General features: G+C 44.9%; 1 protein-coding gene across 2 annotated transcripts in view; it reads right to left on the reverse strand.

Annotated features, from left to right (window-relative positions):
* Cd86 (CD86 molecule) overlaps nt 1-21,635 on the reverse strand; it is a 58,388-nt gene that overhangs the window by 18,139 nt on the left and 18,614 nt on the right. For both annotated transcript variants that reach the window (XM_029470646.1, XM_029470647.1), the window contains exon 2: nt 3,000-3,049. In XM_029470646.1, coding sequence (XP_029326506.1) covers nt 3,000-3,049 — 50 coding nt within the window. The remainder of the gene's footprint in view (nt 1-2,999; nt 3,050-21,635) is intronic.

Consider the following 21,635-nt stretch of genomic DNA (forward strand, 5'->3'; position numbering starts at 1 on the left):
CATAGCTAAAGAAGTGGCAGATTCAAATAAGATATATTTTCCATGTTAAAAAAAAAGGTGGCTTTTAATTTAATAATACACTCTAAGGCCATTTAGTGTTGTTCATAAGCACACCTGTGTGGGTCATCTACTAGGCATAGGTACCAATGTCCCCACCCCAAGAAAAGAATTTCTCCCTGTGGAAGATAACCACAGCCTCTGAGAATTTGCATGTGAAACATCTATGCCCTGCCCAGTGGCCAGTGGTCACAGAACTCTTCCCCATCCTCTGGCTCTTAAATTCTTTCTTCCCCCTCTTGACTCCAGTAATGTTTGCTGAGCCTCTGGGATTAGGGTTGTGGACATAGCAGTTCCATGTATGTGTGTTCAAAGTTGAGAGGCAGATGGAAGGTGGGTTTTTGGGGGCGGGGGGAATGAGAGGTTGGAGGAGGGAAAATGGGATGGATATAACCAAGATACATTTGTAATCATGTTTGAAACTAAAAAATAAGCTAAAGAAGAATGTTTATCAATGATTATACATGATTAAGAGTAAAAAAAATGAAAGGTTAGAAATAGATGCTGATTATTTTATCATTACTTTTATTGATGAGTGAAGTATTGGTAGGTTCATTTTCTGGCAGTTGAAGCAGATTGCCTGCCATCTTTATATCTGTTCGTCCCAAGCTATATCCTCTTCCCATACATCCCCTTGCTACAATGAAACCTACTCAGTTTTCACTCAAGATATTTTTTTCTTATGGTTTCAATCTCATCGACCCCCTTTTCCGGAGCTAGGAGTTTCCACATGGTTTCAGAGCAGGTCAAAAGAGAAGTGGCACCTGTCCTTGGTTTTGATGGGTTTCTCAGCTCTATCTACTCACTTTCAAAGGGCTGAGCCTGAAAGTTTGGGGACAGGAAAGGTGTCTCAGTCAAGCTGTTACTGAATTATTTGTTTCGAGGACATTTCTCTCCCAGATCATGAAAGCTAAGCTTGCCATTCTAACCTGTAGTGCCTAAGATTTAAGGACAGCTGGGGTGTGGCTTAAGATAAAAGCAGGAAGCGGAAGGAGGCAACTCAAGGAGGGGCCAAGCTGAAGCAAAGCTATCTGAGTCACCCAGAACCAGAGCTTGCCACTTGTGATTGCCTAGGAGAAATAGCCTGGTAACTCACACCCGTGACCTTCAGCCTGCACTGCTGGGCATGAATCTGGCCTCTTTGTTTAGGAGCTGTGTTGATCTTGAGTCAATTACTTAGCTGTCTCAGCACTTTAGGGACCTTGTCTTAAAATGAGGAATAATGATGAGATCTAATGCAGCAAGTTATTGTGGTTTTTAAATGAATTGCTACTTATAAAGTGCTCAGAACTTTATAAGTACCTGAACTAAACACACACACACATGTACACACAACGTACACACACACAAGCATAGATGCACACACATGTATACACTACACACATACACACACAGATGTATACACAAAGGCACACACATGTACACACAGGCAAACGTGCATGCACACACATATATACATGACACACAAACACCACACACACACAGACACACACAGACATGCACAGAGACATGCATGCATGCACACATATTGAGACACATCCAGATACAGAGAGAGAGAGAGAGAGAGAACACAAATGCATACACACATACAAACTATCTTTATGTCCCTTACCTCTGATATTTGTGTGTGTACACATCTCCCCAGGAGCTGAGACTCTGGGTCATTGGCCCTGGCAGGTGAAAGCTGCCATTCTCATCTACATTGATGAATAGCTAGGTGAAAACCTGTAGACATCATACTGGTGGCCTCTGCAAGCCTTGAGTGCTAAGCAGAAAGCACAAATCACAAAAGGACTGTCTCTATCTGCTGAGGTCTAAGGGGATAGCTCTTCATAATACTCAACTCCTCCTCTTTACCCTGCCAGGGCTAGGGGCAGTGGCCAAGGGACTGTTGTGTGACAATTATGGAGGAGGTGATTTTGTGGCTGAGCTGGTTAGTTGGAGGCCAGGCGGTCAGGGGTGGCCTGCAGCTGCTGCAGGCACACCGGAAGCTCACCTATCCTGTCTGCTGATCACCGAGACTGAGATGGCTTCTCTGTCAGCACTGAGGTAGAGAAAGTGAGTACAGGAAAGAGTGGGCCAGCAAAAACAAAATGGCATTCAGTTGCAGGCCTCCAGCCAGTTGCTTATGGGTGCATCCCAGAGAGCAGAGAGCCAGGAAGGGCTGAATTCAGGGAGGCCTCATAGTTCTAAACTTTAGGGAGCTTTTTTGAAAAAATAACACATAATTCAAATGCAAGATGTCACCCAGCAGGAGACAGTGATGAGGGGGGAGGGCAATCATAATTAATTGTGGTTATCTTATCCAAATCTTACCAAGTTGTAAGATATGTGATATAGTACTGAGGTCCTCCTGGGGTCCTTAGGGGTTAGAAAGGGGGAGCCTTGTGAGGGGGAACCCTGAAGCATTAGCTTAGTTAACTTTAGCTTGGTACATTGGCTGGCATGATTAACTGGAGGTCCAGAGTCACAAAGCATGACCAGTATGAACTAGGGCACAGGCTAAGGAAGAAGGATGTGATGGTGAGCCAGTATTACAAGAAGCCTTTGAAAGCTGTCAGCAATTTTCTAAGGGCTTGAGAATACTGAAAATGGGGACTGAAAAGACCAGATGTGTGTGTGTGGAGTCAAGTTAGAGGCTTTACTGTCATGGCTCTCTTTACCCCTCTAAGAGTCCTGGACAGGACACTCCACCTTGTGTGTTGTGTTGAGGTCCTGGGGGATTGGTTGTAGAGGAGGAAGATGCCCGGACTGGAGACAGCTGGCCATGGTCCTGATCCTTCCGTACTCTCTAGGAAAGCTATTTGCTATGGAGTCTTCGGCAACTCAAGTCAAACGTGAGCAAACCATACCAACAACTCTCAGGCCTGGGCTTTCAGTGGTCTGACTCACTGGATGACAGCAGAAGGACTCCAGGACTTTACACAGAAAAGGGTCCTTACCTGAGATCAGCAAGACTGTCACAAAGATAAGGATTGCCAAGCCCATGGTGCTGGAGTTTAAAAAGACAAGATAAAACTTAGTTAGAAAGTGAGACTGAAAACAATTGTTCACTGAAACATGAACTAGAAAAAAGTATTTAAAATTCATGTAGGTTCCCACATTCACTGAAGTCATTTCTCCCCACCTAGCTCCACACACAGGCCATATTTCCCAGCCTCTTTGCAGTGAGGCAGGCCATGTTACTGGGGGCAGAAAATATGACTGCTGCTTCTAAACATGGTAACAGAGGCCTCCTCCCTCCTCCCTCCTCCCTCCTCCCTCCTCTCTCCTCCCTTTCCTCTCCTCCCTCTCCACTCCTCTCTCCATTTCCTTCCCAGACTCAAGAAATCCTAAGAAAAAGTCCAAGGGCTAATACGACGCTCACATCTCACAAAGGCAGAGACTTAGTTCCCAGACTGAAGTAGTATAAAACAGCGTTCTCCACCCCTCCACACCCTTCCTATGCTGATCAAGACTGTGACATTAGCCAGATGGACTTGGTGTTAGATGACAAGGCTGTAGGACATTCTGTGGTAGAGCAAGGCATTACTTTTTTCTCAACCAATGCAGGGAATACGAGAGAATACCGAGACCCTTGAGTAAAATCAAACTTCCTTTGATTTTTCCCTTGGTTTTCAAAGTTTCGTGTGCATGGAAAGTCACCAGGAGAGCGTGTCAAACACTTTCCTGGGCCTCGTGCACAGAGCATTTGGCCATAAGTTGAAATGAAGCCTATGTCTAGCAAACATCAGGGCCACATTTTGAGAATTACTGACATACTCACTTCATCTGTAAGACATGCTAAAGAAAAAACGTCAGGCAAGGCTTTATAATGTCTACCTTCTTCTTCCTCTCAACTTTCTCTCTGCTTCTCGACTCAACCGCTCGATATAGACCAAAAAGATGTTAGAGCTTACTGGAAGCACAGGATAAGGACCAACATTAGACTGGTGGGGAAACAAATCGATTACCAAAGTTTGGAGCAGATCCCAATACAAGGCCAACGCTAACTGCTTACCCTAGCAATGAACCACCTAGTATTAGGTGGCACTCAAATTTGGCTTGCAGCTTTTTAATGGCTAATATAAAAGGGAAAACCTAGCAGGTGGATTACTACTCAGCTTTGTATATAAAAGGAAAGTGGTGCTTTGGGAAGACACACAAGTATTATTCATTCAATAGCAGAAATTTCTCCCTTGGAGGGTGGACTGTCTACAGCCATTCTCCATCCTTCAGGTCCTGTCTGTATACTTCCTTCTTTTCTTATAGTGCTTGGCACAGGGCAGTGGGCGAAAACGTAGTGTGTGTATGTGTGTGGGGGTGGGAGTGTATTTGTGTGTGTGTTTTAATCCTTTGAGACGGTAATTTTTTTTTTAAATAAAGAATTTTTAGAGATTATATCTGTCCATAACATGAAAACGCTAAAGCAAAGCTGAGTCTTGGACATGGTAGCAGATGCATTTTAATCCCAGCACTTGGGAGGCAGAGGTAAATGTTCATCTATCTCAGTGAATCCTAGGCCAGGCTGGTCCACCCAGTGAGCTTTAAGCCAACAAGGGTACATAGTAAGACCTTGTTTGTTTGTTTGTTTGTTTGTTTAAAGTAATGGCGAGGTATCAGTTAATTCTTCTGTTGTTGCAACAAAATATCTGATAAAACAACATAAGGAAGGGAGGGAAGGCTTGTTTTGGCTTACAGGTTTGGGTGCAGCCCATAATTTCAGGGACATCATGGGGTGGGGGCAGGGGTGGGAGGCACCCAGCCTCATTGTACCCTCAGTCAGAAAGCAGAGGGAAATTCTGACACTCATCTTGCCTTCCCGTTTTTATTCAGCCTGAGACCCCAACCCACAGAATGATGCAGGCTGCATTGAAGATGGCTTGAAATAACCCAGTCACTTACAACATCCCAGAATTCTAGATTGATGATTCAAGTTGGCAGCCATTATTAGCTAACAGAGTGACAAATAGTTGAAAGCCAGGGTCCCTATGAACTCTGGTCCCTGGCCATCTAACTTTCTTCCAAAGTGTGCCTGGAATGACCAGTTACCTATTTCAGTTTCTTGCCTTCACTTATTTTAGACAAAATACAACAAAGTAATAACTCGGATCCACATGTATCAGCATTTGATTTTAAAATACAAATAGAAGCATTCAATACATACTTTTACATAGATGCTACCAGCTTAGGGATTATTTTATATCCATAATAATTAGCACTATAATATTAGCAGTTGCATACTATTCTGCTGTAATCTACTTGATGCAAATAGCCAGATAAGTTGCTCCTAATTTTCTGTTGTAAAGAAAAAACCCAAATTATATTCTGTCTCATGCCTGCACATGCTGGCTACTTCTCAGAAGGAGAATCTTTTGACCAAGAGCTGAAGAGTAATGGAATTTTAGTTTTCACAGATACAGAAAGAATCTCCTCCACAATTATACATTAAAACTTCCACTGACAGGAGACTACTTACTTTCACATGTTTTTGGGGGGAATATTTTCTAATTTGTGAATTTTTGATCTGTACCATTTAAAGGTTAAAATGACGCTTCATTATACATTTTTGACAGTTCTTGGAATTGAGCCCAGGGCCTTGTGCTAGCCAGGCAAGTGCCCCACTGACTGAATTCCTCAACCCCTCATCGTAGTTTTTTTTTTTTTTAATGTGGTAAAATACATACAATGTTTACTAGACTGATCATTTCCAAACATGCAGTAGCACATGAAAGATTTGTACTGTACAACCATCAACATCACAGTATCCCAAAGTCTTCTCACGTTGCAAGATGGAAACTCTGGATTCAGTCAACAGTGATCGTTCCTCATTTTTTCTTCCCGCCCCCCCCAACCCCCACCCTGGTCTCAGAAACCACCTTCTGTCTCCATGGACCTGAGTTCTTTAGATGGAAGTGGAATCTTACAGTATTTAGCTTTCTGTGGTGGGTTTGCTTCACTTAGCGCTGCCTTAGGGGCCCATCCTCATTGTAGGACCTGCTGGGATCTCTGCACTTCAGAAGATGCTCACACCGGGTTCAGCATCTGCGCCCATCTGCAGAGGGCTGCTTGAATTATGTACAGCTTTTTAGTGCCATGAAGACTGCTGCTGTGAACATGAGGTGTTCGAATTTCTCCCCAGTTTTCTGCTTTCACTTCTTTTAGATACAAACCAAGAAGTGGAAGAGTAGGTCATACGGAGATTCTATTTTAAACCCTCTGAGGAACCACTGTCCAACAGAACTTCACATTCCCATCAAAGGCAACCAATAACTGATTTCTCCATATCCTTGGCGACATTTTTTTCCTGATTCGATTTTCAAAGTCTAAGCCACATCTGGTAGGTGGTTTCCACTGTTATTTCAAAACAAATTTCTCTTATGAATCTGAGTATCCCACCAAATGATTAATATGTTCGTATTCTTACGCCACGTATTTGTCACGCAGCCCTCTCCATCCCACCTCCCCGAATCCTGTTTTGAGTCTGACTTTCTCTTGTTAAACTGTAGATGCTCTTTTTTCCCATATAGAAAATTAGCAGTTTGTGATAATGTTACAAGTAAGTTCAGCTGCCAAAATATTAGATGTTTGGTGAAGGAACCAAATGTCTAGCTCCCAGTAGCTTTCTCCCTCTCTCCCAGTAACTGTAATGGATGTTAGGGTTTAGCATTGTCAGTTGAGCTGTAGCAGACATGGCATGTGGGCGGAGCCTGGGGACCCTTGCCTATCTTGTCACAGTAAGTCACTCACAGTATCCTATTTATCATGGATCTGAAGGCTGGGGCCTTGGTAGGTCTGAATTCCTACCTAAATATAGGAGTCTGTATAATACCTGAAAAGTCAATACACTAAATCTAATCAGAGAACTTTTCCCCACCTGACATGTTAAACACACGGGGTCACCAAATCAAATGACCCTATGCTATAAACTTAACTGATTAGTTTAACTCAGGTAATCACATGGAACCATTATGGCAGGGTCCTCAATCTGTGGGTTGTGACCCCTTTATGGGACTAATGACCCTTTCATGGGGCTGCTGAAGAGCATCAGAAATATCGGATGTTTACTTACAATTCATTGCAGTGCCAACATTACAGTTATGAAATAGCAATGAAAACAATTGTATGGTTGGGGGTCACCACAGCTTGAGGAGCTGTATTAAGGGGTCTCAGCATTAGGAAGGTTGAGAGCCCCTGCATAATAGCCTTCCAAAATCTCGAAGAAATAGTCCCTGTAACTCACTGGGTGGGGCAAACTCTGGCCCTGCCCAGGAAGTCCATACTGTTGCAAACGTCTCTGTTTGGACACTTGACTTTCCCTGATTAGAAACATCAGCCTCCTTCACTACTTCTGAGTTGACTGATACCAGCTTTGTCAGTATTTTGGTTTGTTTTTGTTTGTTTGTGTGTGTGTGTGTGTGTGTGTGTGTGTGTGTTTGCAGGGTAAGGATTTGAGAGAGGGTCTTGCTCTATAGCTCAGGTTTGTCTCAAATGCATAATCCCTGACACTACCCACAGTAAGCATGCCAGGCTTCAGCAAAAGCCATTTAGGGTCTTGAGGATGGCAATGTTCTACACCTCACACCTTGGCCTTGCCAGACAGTCCCGGTTCCCTAGAGAAGCATCACTAAACGCTCACAAGGAGACTGCACACCAGCCTGGCAGACACTCCATTGCCCATTCCTAAAACATGGACACAACCTTCCTTTAGAAAGTGTGTGTGTGTGTGTGTGTGTGTGTGTGTGTGTTAGGAAGCTAGTTTCTCCACTCTTGTTGGCTCAGAACAGAGCTGTCACGTCCCCAGGAATGAACCGTCCCCCAAACTCCAAACACCAGCAAGGCTTTTACCAGATGGCCCAAGAAATGGAAATTCTTACTATCAGAGCGGTTGTTCAGCAGACGCAATGGGAGAGGAAAGGACCTAAGAATTTATGGGGACATTCTCTGACAGATTTCTGTCACCAGAAGCAGAATCGGGTCTGAGGGGTGGGTGAGCTAGCAATAAGCCTAAAAAAGGAAAACTGTTCACACAAGAAGAGTTGTTTGCCAAAATTTTGGTAGTATCTTTAATAAAGATGTTTGTCTTAGCATCCAAAAATAAAGAGGAGGAGGAGGGGGAGGAGAAGGAGGAGGAGTTACAGTCTAGAAACCAAAGTGCCCGGGAATACCATCTTCGCTGACTTTATATACCTGGCCTCTTACACAAGTAAGAGTGGTGGGGTGAATGACCAAGCACCCTGGCTTTTGATGTCTGGGTGAGATTGTTCACCCCCATAATACAGATGAAGAACCAGTTTCAAAGGGTGAAGATATGTTCAAGGCCATGAAACTGGTAACAGCAGAACTGAGATTCACACTGATCCAACTTTACTGATTTTTCTTTAACACAATGCCAACCAGATTCAGTAGTGCATGGGCAGCAAGCAAAGAGATTCCGAATCTGCCCACTGGCAGGATGAGAGGAGACAGGGCACTACCAGAACATATCCTAAAATCGTTACAGGACCCTTGGGAGACCCTGAGGTGGGGTAGAATGGGGTCAAAGCCTCCATTTGCATCATGGGAGGTTTTGTCCTAGTAGGCAAATCATTCCATAGATGCTGCTTGAGCACCTACTATGTGCCAGGTAGAGAACACTACCACACCTCACAGGCAACAGGCTTTAGCGTAGGCACTGGGATCTAGTTGAGGCAGAAGAGGAGAGGTGAGGTGGCACAAAGGACCACGCTGTTCTGAAAGAGAAAGTGGGAGAATGGTTCCCTGAGAACAATCGGAGGCCATCAATGGAAAAGACTTTGCCCCGAATTTAGCGGTAACCAGGTAGTAGGAAAATGCTACTAAGAGGGGCATTGTCTCAGCTAGGTTGCTCATTCACTGTCTTAAAGGCAAATATTTACTGAGTATTTTCAGCATTAACGTTCTTCTAGAGGTCTAGGGAGATGCAAAGATACATAGGCCTGGATCCTTCAAATAGCACTAAAAAGAAAGGCAGGGTGTCCAGGAATAAGTCAAACTGAAAAACACTGTGGTGAGCCGCAGCACTTTGCTCCTCCCGAGGTGTACCGTGTTCTTGCTAGGAGCAAATCAGCAGATGGCACAGCCACTAGAGGAAGGACCCAATCCGGTAGCGCAAGTGCTCTAGGGCCTGGCCTCTCCTCTATGTCCATACACGCTTATAGCTCAACAAGTTGACTGTGGATGGATCCATCTGCTGGCAGAGGGACATAGATCCCAAGAACACTCATTGCTGGAGCCTCTGTTGGCCTCTACTGTGCCATAAAGTACTGGGGTTCTTCACAGAGTCCCGAAAGCTAAAGGAGCATGCTAACAGCAGCTAGTGTTATCGTTGAGGCTCTGAGAGGAATAGGATGGGGTTGTTTCCTTTCATCTGAAGTTTCTGAACTGTGAAGGATGGGCATTGCTTGGGATTCTGCACTTTCAACTGTTAACGAGGCTCCGGCACAGTGACACGCTTGAGAGCAGTGTGCAATCACTGCCGTCAAGGTTCGGATGGTGCTGTGTTGTGCTGTGTTCATTCACGCTTCAACAGACATTCATTGAGCCAGACACTGTGCTCAGTGCTGGGGACAGAGAGATGAGCAAAGTCAGAGATGGCTTTGCTTAATACAGTTGCTTAGTTTGGCCAAAGAGCAAGATAACTGTCAATTAAACATAAACAAATATAAAATTTTTACTATGTAGAGTGCTACCAAGAGGTCTGCATGGTGCTGAAGAAAGTTTTCATGTGACTCGTCTAAAGTGCTATTTGAAGGATAAAGCGGCAGCTTCAGTATTGCCACCTGTGTTCTGTTACCCTCCCACAAAGAGGTGGAGTCTAATCACTTCTGACTCCAAGGTTGGCCCTTAATTAACTTAGGATGAAGCATTAAAAATGTTCTGAAACTTCTGAGACACAAAAAGCCTTCCCACCCTACATGACCTCATAAAAATGTATTTTCTAAGGATTGAGCCCACCATGTAAGATACTCCTCTGTCCTGCCATCACAGTGCCAGAGCTCCCATGTGTAAGGTTAGGTCAAAAGTCCTAGCTCAGTGTAGCCTGCTAAGCTACCAGCATCTGCTAAGCTACCAGACAAATGCCATCCACTCATGGCAGTCAAATCAGGCCCTTGTTGCCACAGAGAATGGGAGAATCCCCCTGAGGCTGAATTCTGAACCCCAGAACTGTATGAGTGAAATGGTCCAGCCTTACCTCTAGGAACGTTTGTAATGTACATCTAAAGGAAACAGAGCCAGAGGCACTAACAAGGTGAAGGGCTGGGAGGGATGACAAGGTAGAAAGGTTCTGAGCCAAAGTAATATCACATACAAAGGCACTGGGGCAGGGGGGAGATTGAGAGTATCTGTGGTTGACATGCAGGTGAGTGAGAGACAAGGCAGAAGAACTCAGCATGGGCCAAAACACACTTGCCTTGTGGGTTAGTTAAAGATTTTGTCCTTTATTATGACTAAAGTAGTTATAGCAGAGTGACATAATCAAAATTCTACATCAAAAAAGACTTGTTTTTGTTGTTGTTATAGCATTTGAGTATCAGAGAAGCCAGAAAGATTCGAGAAGCCTGACTCACAGTGATTGCTTGAGTGAAAGTGATGGCTAGTTGGTCTGTGGTGGTTTAAAAAAAAAAAAGTAGAAGTGGATTAATCAAGAGATAAGACTACAATCAATGGGCTATGCTGATGGATTAATGTCATGACCAAGGGTTAGTTCATTCATTCATTCATTCATTCATTGAGCAGTTGAATCATTCTTAGCATATCTGTCTGGGTGTCCTAGTTTGTCTTTTACTGCTGTGATAAAAGGCACAAGAAAGAGCAATGTAGGGAGGGAAGGGTTCATTTGGTTTACATGTCACAATCGCAGGCTGTCATAGAGGGAAGTAAGGACAAAAACAGGAACCCCAAGCAAGCCAAACGTGAGGCAGGGGCATGGGAGGACACTGCTTTGTGGCTTACTCTTCAGGCTCTCATTTCTTACCCCCCCAGCACCACCTCCCACAATTGGCTGGACCCTCCCACATCAGTCACTAGTCTAGAAAGTGCTCCCACACACTTGCATACAGGCCAATTTAAGGGACCCAGTTTCTCACTTGAGGAACCCTTTTCTCAGATGACCCAGTTCCTGTCAAGTTGACCAAAACCTAACAAGCGCTCTGAGTACTATGGGACTCTCCATTTTGTTGTTGTTGTTGTTGTTTTTCACACGTTTATTAAAACTGTAAATGAAAGCAATAGAAAACACCATTCATTTCAAATATGCAAATGACTTAATAATTAACCTAAAGCTAGTCAAGCAAAATATTCATGAAACCTAAGGAGAGATAGACAGGAATACAACCAACCCTGTAAGGGTTAGCTTGGGTTTTAAGATAACGACTGTGTAAGTGGAGTAACAGAACTAGAGAAATACCTTATGTATAACAAACTATGCCGTATTCATGTGACATAATAGCCATCAACATTAATTTGGTCCTTTTCTTTGGAGGCAGAGGATGATGGAGATAGCACTCGGGGCCACACCCCAAGCCACACTGATTCTGTCTTAACTAGCATCTGTCCCGCCGTCATCTGTGATGATCAGACCACATCACTGTGACCTCTTGTACAGCAAGGCGAGGGTCGAACTTGAGTGACAGTGACAGAAGTGGAGCTTATCAAGTGAAAGGCAGCACGGTTCACTAGGGGATGATGGGAAAATATGAAATGAGGAACACTGAAAAGACCCAGGTAAATGAACCTGAAGGAGAGAGGGCTGCAGATCTGTGAGAGCCAAGGGCAGAGAGTGAGAGCTCCCCCCAGGAGAAAGGGAGGGAAGCTGCTGCTGAAGGACATGCAGCTCCAGAGGCTTGAAGTCACAGGGAGCCAGATTTCAGCTCCAGGGGAAGAACTTGTAACAGCCACAACCAGAGTCTGGACTTCTGACGCATGTGCACCCCACCAGCTGAACAGCTCAAGTAAAACCTAGGCTGGTGATATGGAATAGACCTTTTAAGGAGGAGGTTCTTGAATTGCTGTGTGGTTGAGAGCTATAACTTTAACATCCCACAACCAAGCGTCTCATCACAGTCCCAGGAAAAGGCAAAGGTAAAAGATGGTCCCTGGCATCCCGTCTCCCTCTGTCCCACCCGAGCCCTTTTTTTTTTTTTTTTTTTTTTTTTTTTTTAGTTTAACACAGCTGGCAGTATGGTGTCTTCTGAGGATGTTCTCAACCACTGAGAGACCATGAGCTGGCTACCAGTGATCTTCCACGTGTCAAGGGCAAGAGCAAGCACTCCTACCTACAGTCATCCTAGCCCCGCTCCCCCAATAAAGATAATGGCAGTTTTAGAACTGGGCCAGGACAGTGGCTGGTTTCAGAGCCAGACAACTGAGTGGCTGCTGGAGACAGTTTCTGTTAGGGCAGATGAAACCCTCCCTACGTAGTGTTGGCTCTGGCCATTCATTCTGAAACTTTTGCCCATGAGGGTTTTAGGCTGAGCCACCGCACTGTTCAAGAATTCTCCTCTGAGGGGGCTGGTGAGGTGGCTCAGTGGGTAAGAGCACCCGACTGCTCTACCGAAGGTCCAGAGTCAAATCCCAGCAACCACATAGTGGCTCACAACCATCCGTAATGAGATCTGACTCCCTCTTCTGGAGTGTCTGAAGACAGCTACAGTGTATTTACATTACATATAATAAATAAATCTTTTTAAAAATCCATTTTAAAAAAAAAGAATTCTCCTCTGAGAGTTGATCTCTTCCTTTACCATCAACAACCATTAATTTCCAACTTAATATGGCTGGCACCTGCTTTGACTGTGAAAGGCTTTACAAGCTTCCAGTAACTCTTTCCCCCAAGACAGTCTATGACTCGGTCCTTACTCTAAGACACCCTACACAAGTCACTTTTAAATGCTGATGACTTCACACGACTAAACGTTACAATTACCGTCTTCATACACACACAAACACACACACACGCACAAGTAATCCTGAGTTCAATGATCAAAGTATTTTTTATTGGTATAATATTCTTTGAATTATTTTTTTTTTACTCAAATTGTTCATTCTGCAGTGCCGGGAATGGAACCTAGGGCTTGTACAACAAGCTAACATTGAACAACACCTCCAGCCCAATCTCTTGTTGCTAATTGATATATAATGGTTGCATATGTTTTATAATATGTACATTATAAATTCAATGTGGTACTGTAAAACACTTATACAAGAAGTGATGATCAGATCCTGAGAAGTCCTACAACTATCACTTCAAATCTTTGTCATTTCTTCATCTTAGGAACATTTATGCTTAATGTTCTATGGCTTTCATAAGGTTCTGAGATACAAACAAATAGAATCACTTTAGAATACGTTTTAAATATTTATTGTTTTCTATTTGGGTGCTTTACTTGCATGTAAGTCTGTGCAACACATGTATGCAGTACTCTCAAAAGCCAGAAGAGGGTGTCAGATTCCCCAAAACTGTAGTTACAGACAGTTGTTAGCTACCATGTTGGTGCTGGGAACAGAACTAAGGTCTTCTAGAAGAGCAGACAGTGCTCCTATTCCCTTAGCCCCAAAATTAATCCTTTCAGCCTACAGAATAGCCTTTAAGGACACTTGGAAATGAAGGGGTGACCAAATCCTTCATAGCAAGTTTTTATTTGTTTGTTTGTTTGTTTATCTGACTGAACTTGGAGAAAGACTAGACAAGTAATGGGAAATTCATTTCTGTAAATAGTGCAGGAGAGCTTATCAAGGCTGGAAAGTCAGATAAGAAATTTGCATCTGGTTCAATAAGTTGGAAGTTTGGAATTAATGTCTCGGAAAGGAAAGACAAACAAACAACAACCACAAAAAAACAATGCAGAAAGCTTAAGATAATAGCCCATTCGTGGACGGGCAAGAGTGAGTGACACTATCAGGATGACTGGAGACCCATGAGGCTACTATTCAAAGGCTCAGGGACCCGAAAGAGGAGGGAAGGAAACCAGAGGAGGAACAGTGGGGTGTTGGGGAGGAGCCGAGTACACCGGATGCTTACGGAGACTCAAATGCTTCCTGGTTTCTGGCGGGCACTGAAGATGGAGTCCATTGGCTATGGCCAATCGTCACTCAGTCTGAGCTCCGCTTCCTCTTGCCCCGCCCCACTCCCAGCTGTGTCTCCTACCATACCCTAGACCGAGTCATCTCTGAGACTCTCATATCCCCTTGGAGCAAATCCCCTTTGACTCTTTTCTTGCCTGCGTTTTGTTTTCTGTTCTTTAGCTGTTGTTTTCTGCACTCATTTGGGAACAGTGTATGCCCACACATGAGGAACATTAGTGGATTCACAAATAGCAAAGGGGTGTTTTCACGCCCTTCAGCTATAACTAAACTCCTAAAACATAGGTTACTCCCCCTCTCTGACCCAGATGGAGCAAGGCAACATCATTTAGCTTCTCCTGTCCCCTAACAGTAGGTTTGAGCATAGGACAGATACTCAGTTCTCTTAGCCAAATCTACAATCGGGCTTCTTTGAGTTGACGATTATTTTCCCCTTTAAAGTATTAATGGTTTTTCAAAGCCAGCTTTCCGTTTTTACCAAAAAGTACCCAAATGTGAACTCACGACACAGGTATCTCCCTAGGTCTCTGCCCTGCCACTCACGAGCTCTACCTTTCGGGAATAAGAGTCACAAGATTCACCCAAAGGCAACGGCCCATCCTGGTGCCCAGGGCAGCCCCTTTCTCTTTGTCTCAGAACTAAAACCATGGTCACACAGAAAAAACCAGTGTTGTCAGGGCATAATCTATGGGACAGCCCCTTCTCTCTTTACTGTGCACCATGATATTCTCCAGTGTCATTCGGTTTTGGGATTCCCTATTAATCATCCCTTGAACCAAGGCAGGTTTTGAAAGCCCCCATAAGATGCATGTGCTGTGTGGAAGAGAGAAAAAAAAGAATATGCTTTTAACTCTCAGGAATTATATTCATGTTAACAGAACATGAAACTCAGGAGGGAATTGCATGGTGTGCTTGATAAGGAATGGGAGGGATACTTAGAGTGATTCAGGGCTCAAGACCTTGGCGGGGAGATACTACGCACTCAAAGCACATTTTGTCTTCCTCTTCTCCTGTTGAAAATGGCATCTCTTTCCCAGCCTCATTCTAAGGGCATCCAACATGCCATTCAGAAACAACGTTCTACAAGAGAGTAGAGAGGTCACGGGTCTGCTGAAAAGCTGTGTGCCTGAGCTGTGGTCCCATCCTTCTCCTCTCGTCTCCTAAGACTTTGCCTGGCCCTGAAATGAGATTGGCCAGCACTTGCAGGAGTTGCCAAAGTCTTCCTGAGAGCTTCCCCTTTCCTGCGGGCCTGTGTCAGACATTTTTCATACTCCTGTATGTTTTCAGTTGCAATTCTGCCCCGGAGATCCCTCCCCTTAACTCCCACATCCACCTCATTTTGAAACTGGATGAGCTTGGAGCTTTTGATGCTTCTATTGAAGAGTCTGCTGTGTTTTAATAGTTTACCTTTCACAATTTCCCCCTCTCCCCATCCTTGTCAAATTCATACAATAGGATCCTCCTCTCCACCCGGGGGTGATAAGAGAAGCAGACTCAGTAGACACGGTTTCAGTCAGTAGTCACACAAAACCATTTCCTCCTCAACTAAGGCTTCTGTCCATGTGATTAATACTACCTTCCCCAGTAGATGCTGCAGGAATAATATCCCTGCATGTCACGGATACTCCCTTATACCTAGGACATATTAAGAAGCCAGCAAGCATATGCTAAATGCATAAATGAGCTGACATTTCATACAGATTTCACTTAAGCTTCGTTGAGTCACACCCACAGTGTATACAGCAGCAGCAGCAGACTTGGTGCGGAGCCACCAGATCTGAGCATGGACACAAACTCATTTTAGTCCTGAGATGAAAGTTCCATCTAAGGAGAGCAGGCCGACTCCTAAATTATTATAATTTGAGGAGTGGGAAGTTCCCTCGGCCAAAAGTTCTTTTTCACCTCTCTCTCCAGAAGCTTACAATGCTATTAATGGAAGCAATATTTTAAGCCTATTTGCAAATGCAAATGTGTACACAGCAAGAGGAACACATCAAACCACTGCCTGGACTCCTTTTTAACCTAAGAGCATTTTTTTTCCCCAAATGAGTTGCAATGTTGAGATGAGGCAGCTGGATAGGAAGGAAGAAGAATTTCTGGGCCTGTCATGGAAAACTCACACAGGCAATCAGAGGCCACTACAGAGAGAACTGTGGGAATTTTCCTCTTCCAGTATAGGAGCTCTGGGATTGCCAGTGTCCACCAAAAACTTTTTCTGTAGCAGAATTGCTGGGAACTCCCAGCACCCCAAAACCAAGAGCAACTGCCAACTATTTGGTATGTAACCGCTTCTATTTCCTGCCTGTCCTGTCTCTCGGCTCCATTAGAGCACATATCTGGATGGAGGAGACTCATTTCTGTAATGCCCCACATCTGATGTCGACAGTCAGAAACTCAAGTGGTGATTGGCAAAAGGTTTAAGCACTCACCCTCTGCCCTCTCCCACCCACCCGCCCGCTCCCTCTCCAGCTGACAGCCCACCTCTGCACATCTGCCCCAGCTGCAGCTCCTGTATCCCATGCTCACCAGGTTGCACATGTCTTGACGACATACATGTCACCAGTGCCTCTCCACCTCGGCGCTCAGGGACCACACACACAAGCACAGCAGCATTCCCGAAGATCACAGGAACGTGAAGAAAAAAATAGAAGGTAAAAAAAATAGAAGAAGAAGAAAAGTAAAAGGAGCCTTGTCCACTCCTCAGGCCTCCTGGGCGTCCTTATACAGGAGAAATAATCTGGGGACTGAAGAACTCAGATACAGAAAGGGGAACTGACTAGAGAGACTGACACCACAGACAGGGGCTGTGTCGTGCTTGGTTCCAGATAACTTCTGCTGGTAGGTGGGCATTTCCACTGACGAGAATGACTAGACCTGTGCCCTTGGTCAGCCAGCAAGTGTAAAGCCCTGAGGGAAACCCCAAAGACAGCCCCTTCCACAAACACAACAGACACATCCCCAGGCACCAAGAGTCCCAGGAGTACAATCTGTGAAGTCTGTGGCTAACAGTTAAGCTCTGTGCAGCGTCTGTCTCACTCCCAACCAGAGAGCCGAGGAGGAGTCCTCCGTGAAGGGCCTTTCTATAGATCCTTCGAGAAGCCAGTTTGCACTAGAGATTACACTGACCCACCCTAGCTGTCCAACCCTACAATGCTTTTATTTCTTCTGTCTACCATGCCTGGCAAGAGGGGAGGGGTTCTTCTGAGCTAGGAGGGAAGTCACATGCATAAGTGTAAGTGCAAAGTGTGCTCTCTGAATCTGGGTCTTCCATAGAGTTTACACATCCGGGTATATGACTCTTCCTCGGGTACTTGGATCCTTTTCCTGCCAGGCTTTGGCCTTCTAGCCAGCTGGGTTGGGTGGGGCATTTATATGTCTGTGAGGTGAACTCAGGACAGAGGTAGCCTCACCAGCCCCCTGGAAGGCTGCAGAAACTATCAAGGATGCCTGTTATCTTCTGGTTGATGGACTCAGAGCAGGGGAGGGAGTGTGGTTTGGGGTGGGTGGTTCCCTGGTGGTCCCCCATCGAAGCCTGGCTTGACTGCTGGACTCTGGACAAATCATTGGATATCCTGGAGACTGACTTCTGACCTATGGGGTGCAGTGCACCATAGATGTCCTTGCTGCATGGTCACAAGGAACAAAGGAGATGGTGAAACTTGCAGGTAATTCACCTGGCGTGCCACGAATTTAATCAGCCTTCATTATTCCTCTCCCATTTCCTTCTGAGTATTTTCCAATCCTCTGACCTTTCCACAAACGTCCTCATTCTGTGAACAGGACCCAGGGTGGATCTTCCCAGACAGATCTGAAAAGCCAGTTACCTTCAGTCCAGGGCTGCTCAAATCCATGGGTTCCTGCTGGGTCATGGGTCATTGCTTCCAACCAGTGATGCTGCATACTTATTTTGGAAACATCCTTTATTGGACAAGCATTACTGGAACCAGGGGTGTCCTCTGGATTTTAGGAGGGTCCTTTTTTTTATTTATTTGAAAAGATCCATGGTGGTTTCTTTATTGGAGCATACAAGATCACACACTTATCACAGTATAGGGGGATTCTTGAATATGCCATTTAGTTTTTAAGTGTTCTTTTTTTCCCCACGAACTCATCAATCCAAATACAAAATGGGGACCGGAGAGATGACTCAGCGGTCAAGGGCATTTAGTGCTCTATTGGAGAACTGGAGTTTGGACCCCAGCACTCATGCCAAGCAGCTCACGAATGCTTGCAACTCCAGTTCCAAAGGATCTGACATTTCCTTTTGGCCTTTATGGGCATCTAAATGCACAGACACATACACAAACAGACATGGGCACACAGATGCACACACACACACACATATGAAATAAATCTTTAAATATGGATATTAAAATACAAGGTAAGTTACATTTAATATGCTGCTATCAAATTTCCCCCCCCCCCGGGATTGAACCCAGGGCCTTGCCATACTAGCACTTGTCATACTAGAAAATACAACGCCTGTTAAGAGAACTAGATGAAAAGGACATTTTGAGAACACTCCTAAGTCCACCACTCCTCAGCCCTGAATGGACCCATAAGTGCCATTTAGATATTCATCCTTGTCCTGCTTCCTAGAATCACCAGAATATATCCCTGCACTATTTTAGATTAGCTGAAAGCAGATACAAAATCCCTCCGTAGATCTGCCTCTCAGCCAGTTACCAGAATTTTGACCCAATCACTCCCCACTGGTTATGGTCTTTAGGACCCTAATCGACAGCCCCTTTCCGACCAGCACCCTCTCCCACAGTGAGCAACATACATTCCAGCAGGGTGATCTCAGAAGCATAGAATCAGCATCATCTCTGATGAGTCAACGCTCATGTTGTCTTAAAACAGAGGTGGAGGCTGGCTTAATGTGATTTCCTTTTAACACATTGGGTTAAGTCTCTACCTCCCCACCCCCCAACTCTTGTCTCTGTGTCAGTGTTTAGGACTAGCTCTCAGTCAATCAGAAGTCCTCTCTGACTCTCATCTGTGCCATCAGAGGTGAAGGGGAAACAGGGTGCCAGAGAGATGGTGGTTAGCTGTGCTGGCAGAGTGGAATGATAGGCTCCTTGTGCTTGTCGAGGAAGAAGTTTCTGGAACCTCGGGAAGCTGCTCTCTGCCCACTCACTCCCAGATGTTCTCAGCTCAGCCCAAAGCTACAATGAAAACAGGGGAGGGAGAGGAAGCAGAGATGGCATTGGGCACTCAAAAGGAGCGTGCCTTCCTGAAGCCACACCCAACCATTGCCCAAGAGATGGTCGCTGGGAGTACCTACTTGAGACTTATATCCTGAGTGACAGAACCAGAAACCCAAAGACATTTAGAACACCCAAACAGGTGTCTAGGTCCATTTTCCCACTATAGCCACGTGTTTGCTAAGTGGCCCTCTGTCGCCTGTGATGGAAGATAGTCTAAAAGGATTCTTGATGATGGTAGAAATGGTTTCAATACAGAACAAAGAGGTTCCCAGAAATATTTATAATGGCATTATTTATTGCGGTGTTTGTTTGTGTTTGCATTCTGGGTATTCTTGATACAGAGATGTGTGCTGGGGCAAGGGGACATGAGAATTGAATACCCATGGTATAGGTGATCCTTGTAGGTGCCCCTGCATCCCTGGAATATTTCTGCCCTTTGAACTGCAAGAGAAAGAGAAGACAAAGGAGACGTGTGGGTCGAAGGGGCAGTGGACACCCAAGCACCCTTACCTTCATGTTCCCATGGTAGTGATTTCCTAAGGGCTGGATGACTCACACCTAGAGAGGCACTAGCTTCAGCTCAGATTGCAGTCTCAACAGATATTCCTGAGGCAGCGCAGGTTCTCATATCCCCATAGCAACCAGCACAAATGCAAGGCCTTTTATCAGACACCAGATAAAGTTCTTGGATTTTGAAACATGGGAAGGAATCCCTTGTGTGACCAGTGGAATGGAACCTGCTGCCCTAGGGGCATGTGATGGTCTGTATATCCTTGGCCCAGGGATTGGCACTATTAAGAGGTACAGCCTTGTTGGAATAGGTGTGTCACTATGGATCTGGGCTTGGATACCCTTGCCCTATCTGCCTGGAAGTCAGTCTTCTCCTGTTTGCCTTCAGAACAAAATGTAGAACTCTCAGCTCCTCCTGCACTATGCCTGCCTGGATGCTGCCATGCTCCTGCCTTGATGATAATGGACTGAACCTCTGAACCTTTAAGTTAGCCCCAATTAAATGTTGTCTTTGTAAGAGTTGCCTTGGTCATGGTGTCTGTTCACAGCAGTAAAACCCTAACTAGGACAGGGCAGAATGCTGGCTCGGTAGCAGGATTACACTGAGTTAAAAGACACATAGGAACTGGGCTTCCTACACTTTGGAGGCAGGAAGATAGCAAGTTCAAGGCCTGCCTGGACTACAGAATAAGTTTGAGACCATCATGGGTGACACATTGAGACCATCTCAAAGCAAAAAGTGAAAATAAAGTTGAGAGTGTAGCATGCTGATGAAATATTTGCCCAGAATCTGCAAAACATTGGGTTCAATCCCAGTACCCCCAATACACCCTTACACACCTGCACACACACTCACATACCTACCCACACACTATACACACACTCACATACTGCATAAGGGAAGTAAAGGTTTCATGTGTACTTAAACAGAGTTTAGACCCTGTACAGAATATCACCCATGCAAGGTCAGTGAAATGTGTTTGTGAACATAATTCCCGAACTGTTCTTTTAAAAAAATGATTTATTTATTTATTTTTCTATGTATGTTGAGTGTTTTCCCTGAATGTGTATCTGAGAACCATGTGTTCAGTGCCTGCAGAAGCCAGAAGACAGTGTAGGATCCCCTGGGACTGGAATTTTAAAAGATGGTTGTGAGCCACTAAGGTGCTGGAAATCGAATCTCAGTCCTCTGGAAGAGCAGCCATTTCTCCAGTCCCTTCTTTTAATTAAGAATTAGTGCAGTCTAGAAGTGAGCATCTTTCTAGCTCTCATCTCTGCAACATGAGTTCTAATAAGTCAGGATAGCTGTCACCATCCCTAGGACATAACTCGGCCCTTTTAATGAACCTCTGATGGGTCCACACTTCCCTCCTATACTCTGGGACAACACACAAAACATTCACAGTGAATTTTCCTTTTATTGTTACTGTAAAACTGTACATGCAGAAGCCTTCCTCCTTAAGGCATACACACACGCTACTAAGAGGGAAAAATATAAGCCAGAGACTGGGAGGAAAATAGTTGCAAAAGACCTAATATTGTGGCCTCCCTTCCCCCCAGCCTGGAACCTGCCTGCTCAAGGGTGGAGCTACCGGCTCATTCGTCCTGCCACGCCCACTGCTGGAACCTGCCCTTGCTGTCTGGAGTCACACACGTGTTCGTCCTGCTACTGGACCCTGAGTTACTTGGCGGGAAATTGGGTTCCCTCCCCCTTCCTTTATAAACTGAGTGTCTGGAAATATTAAATTGAGTCTTGATCAGAGTCTTGTCTTGACT

The sequence above is a fragment of the Mus caroli genome, chromosome 16 (assembly GCF_900094665.2).
Source record: "Mus caroli chromosome 16, CAROLI_EIJ_v1.1, whole genome shotgun sequence".
NCBI lineage: Eukaryota > Metazoa > Chordata > Mammalia > Rodentia > Muridae > Mus > Mus caroli.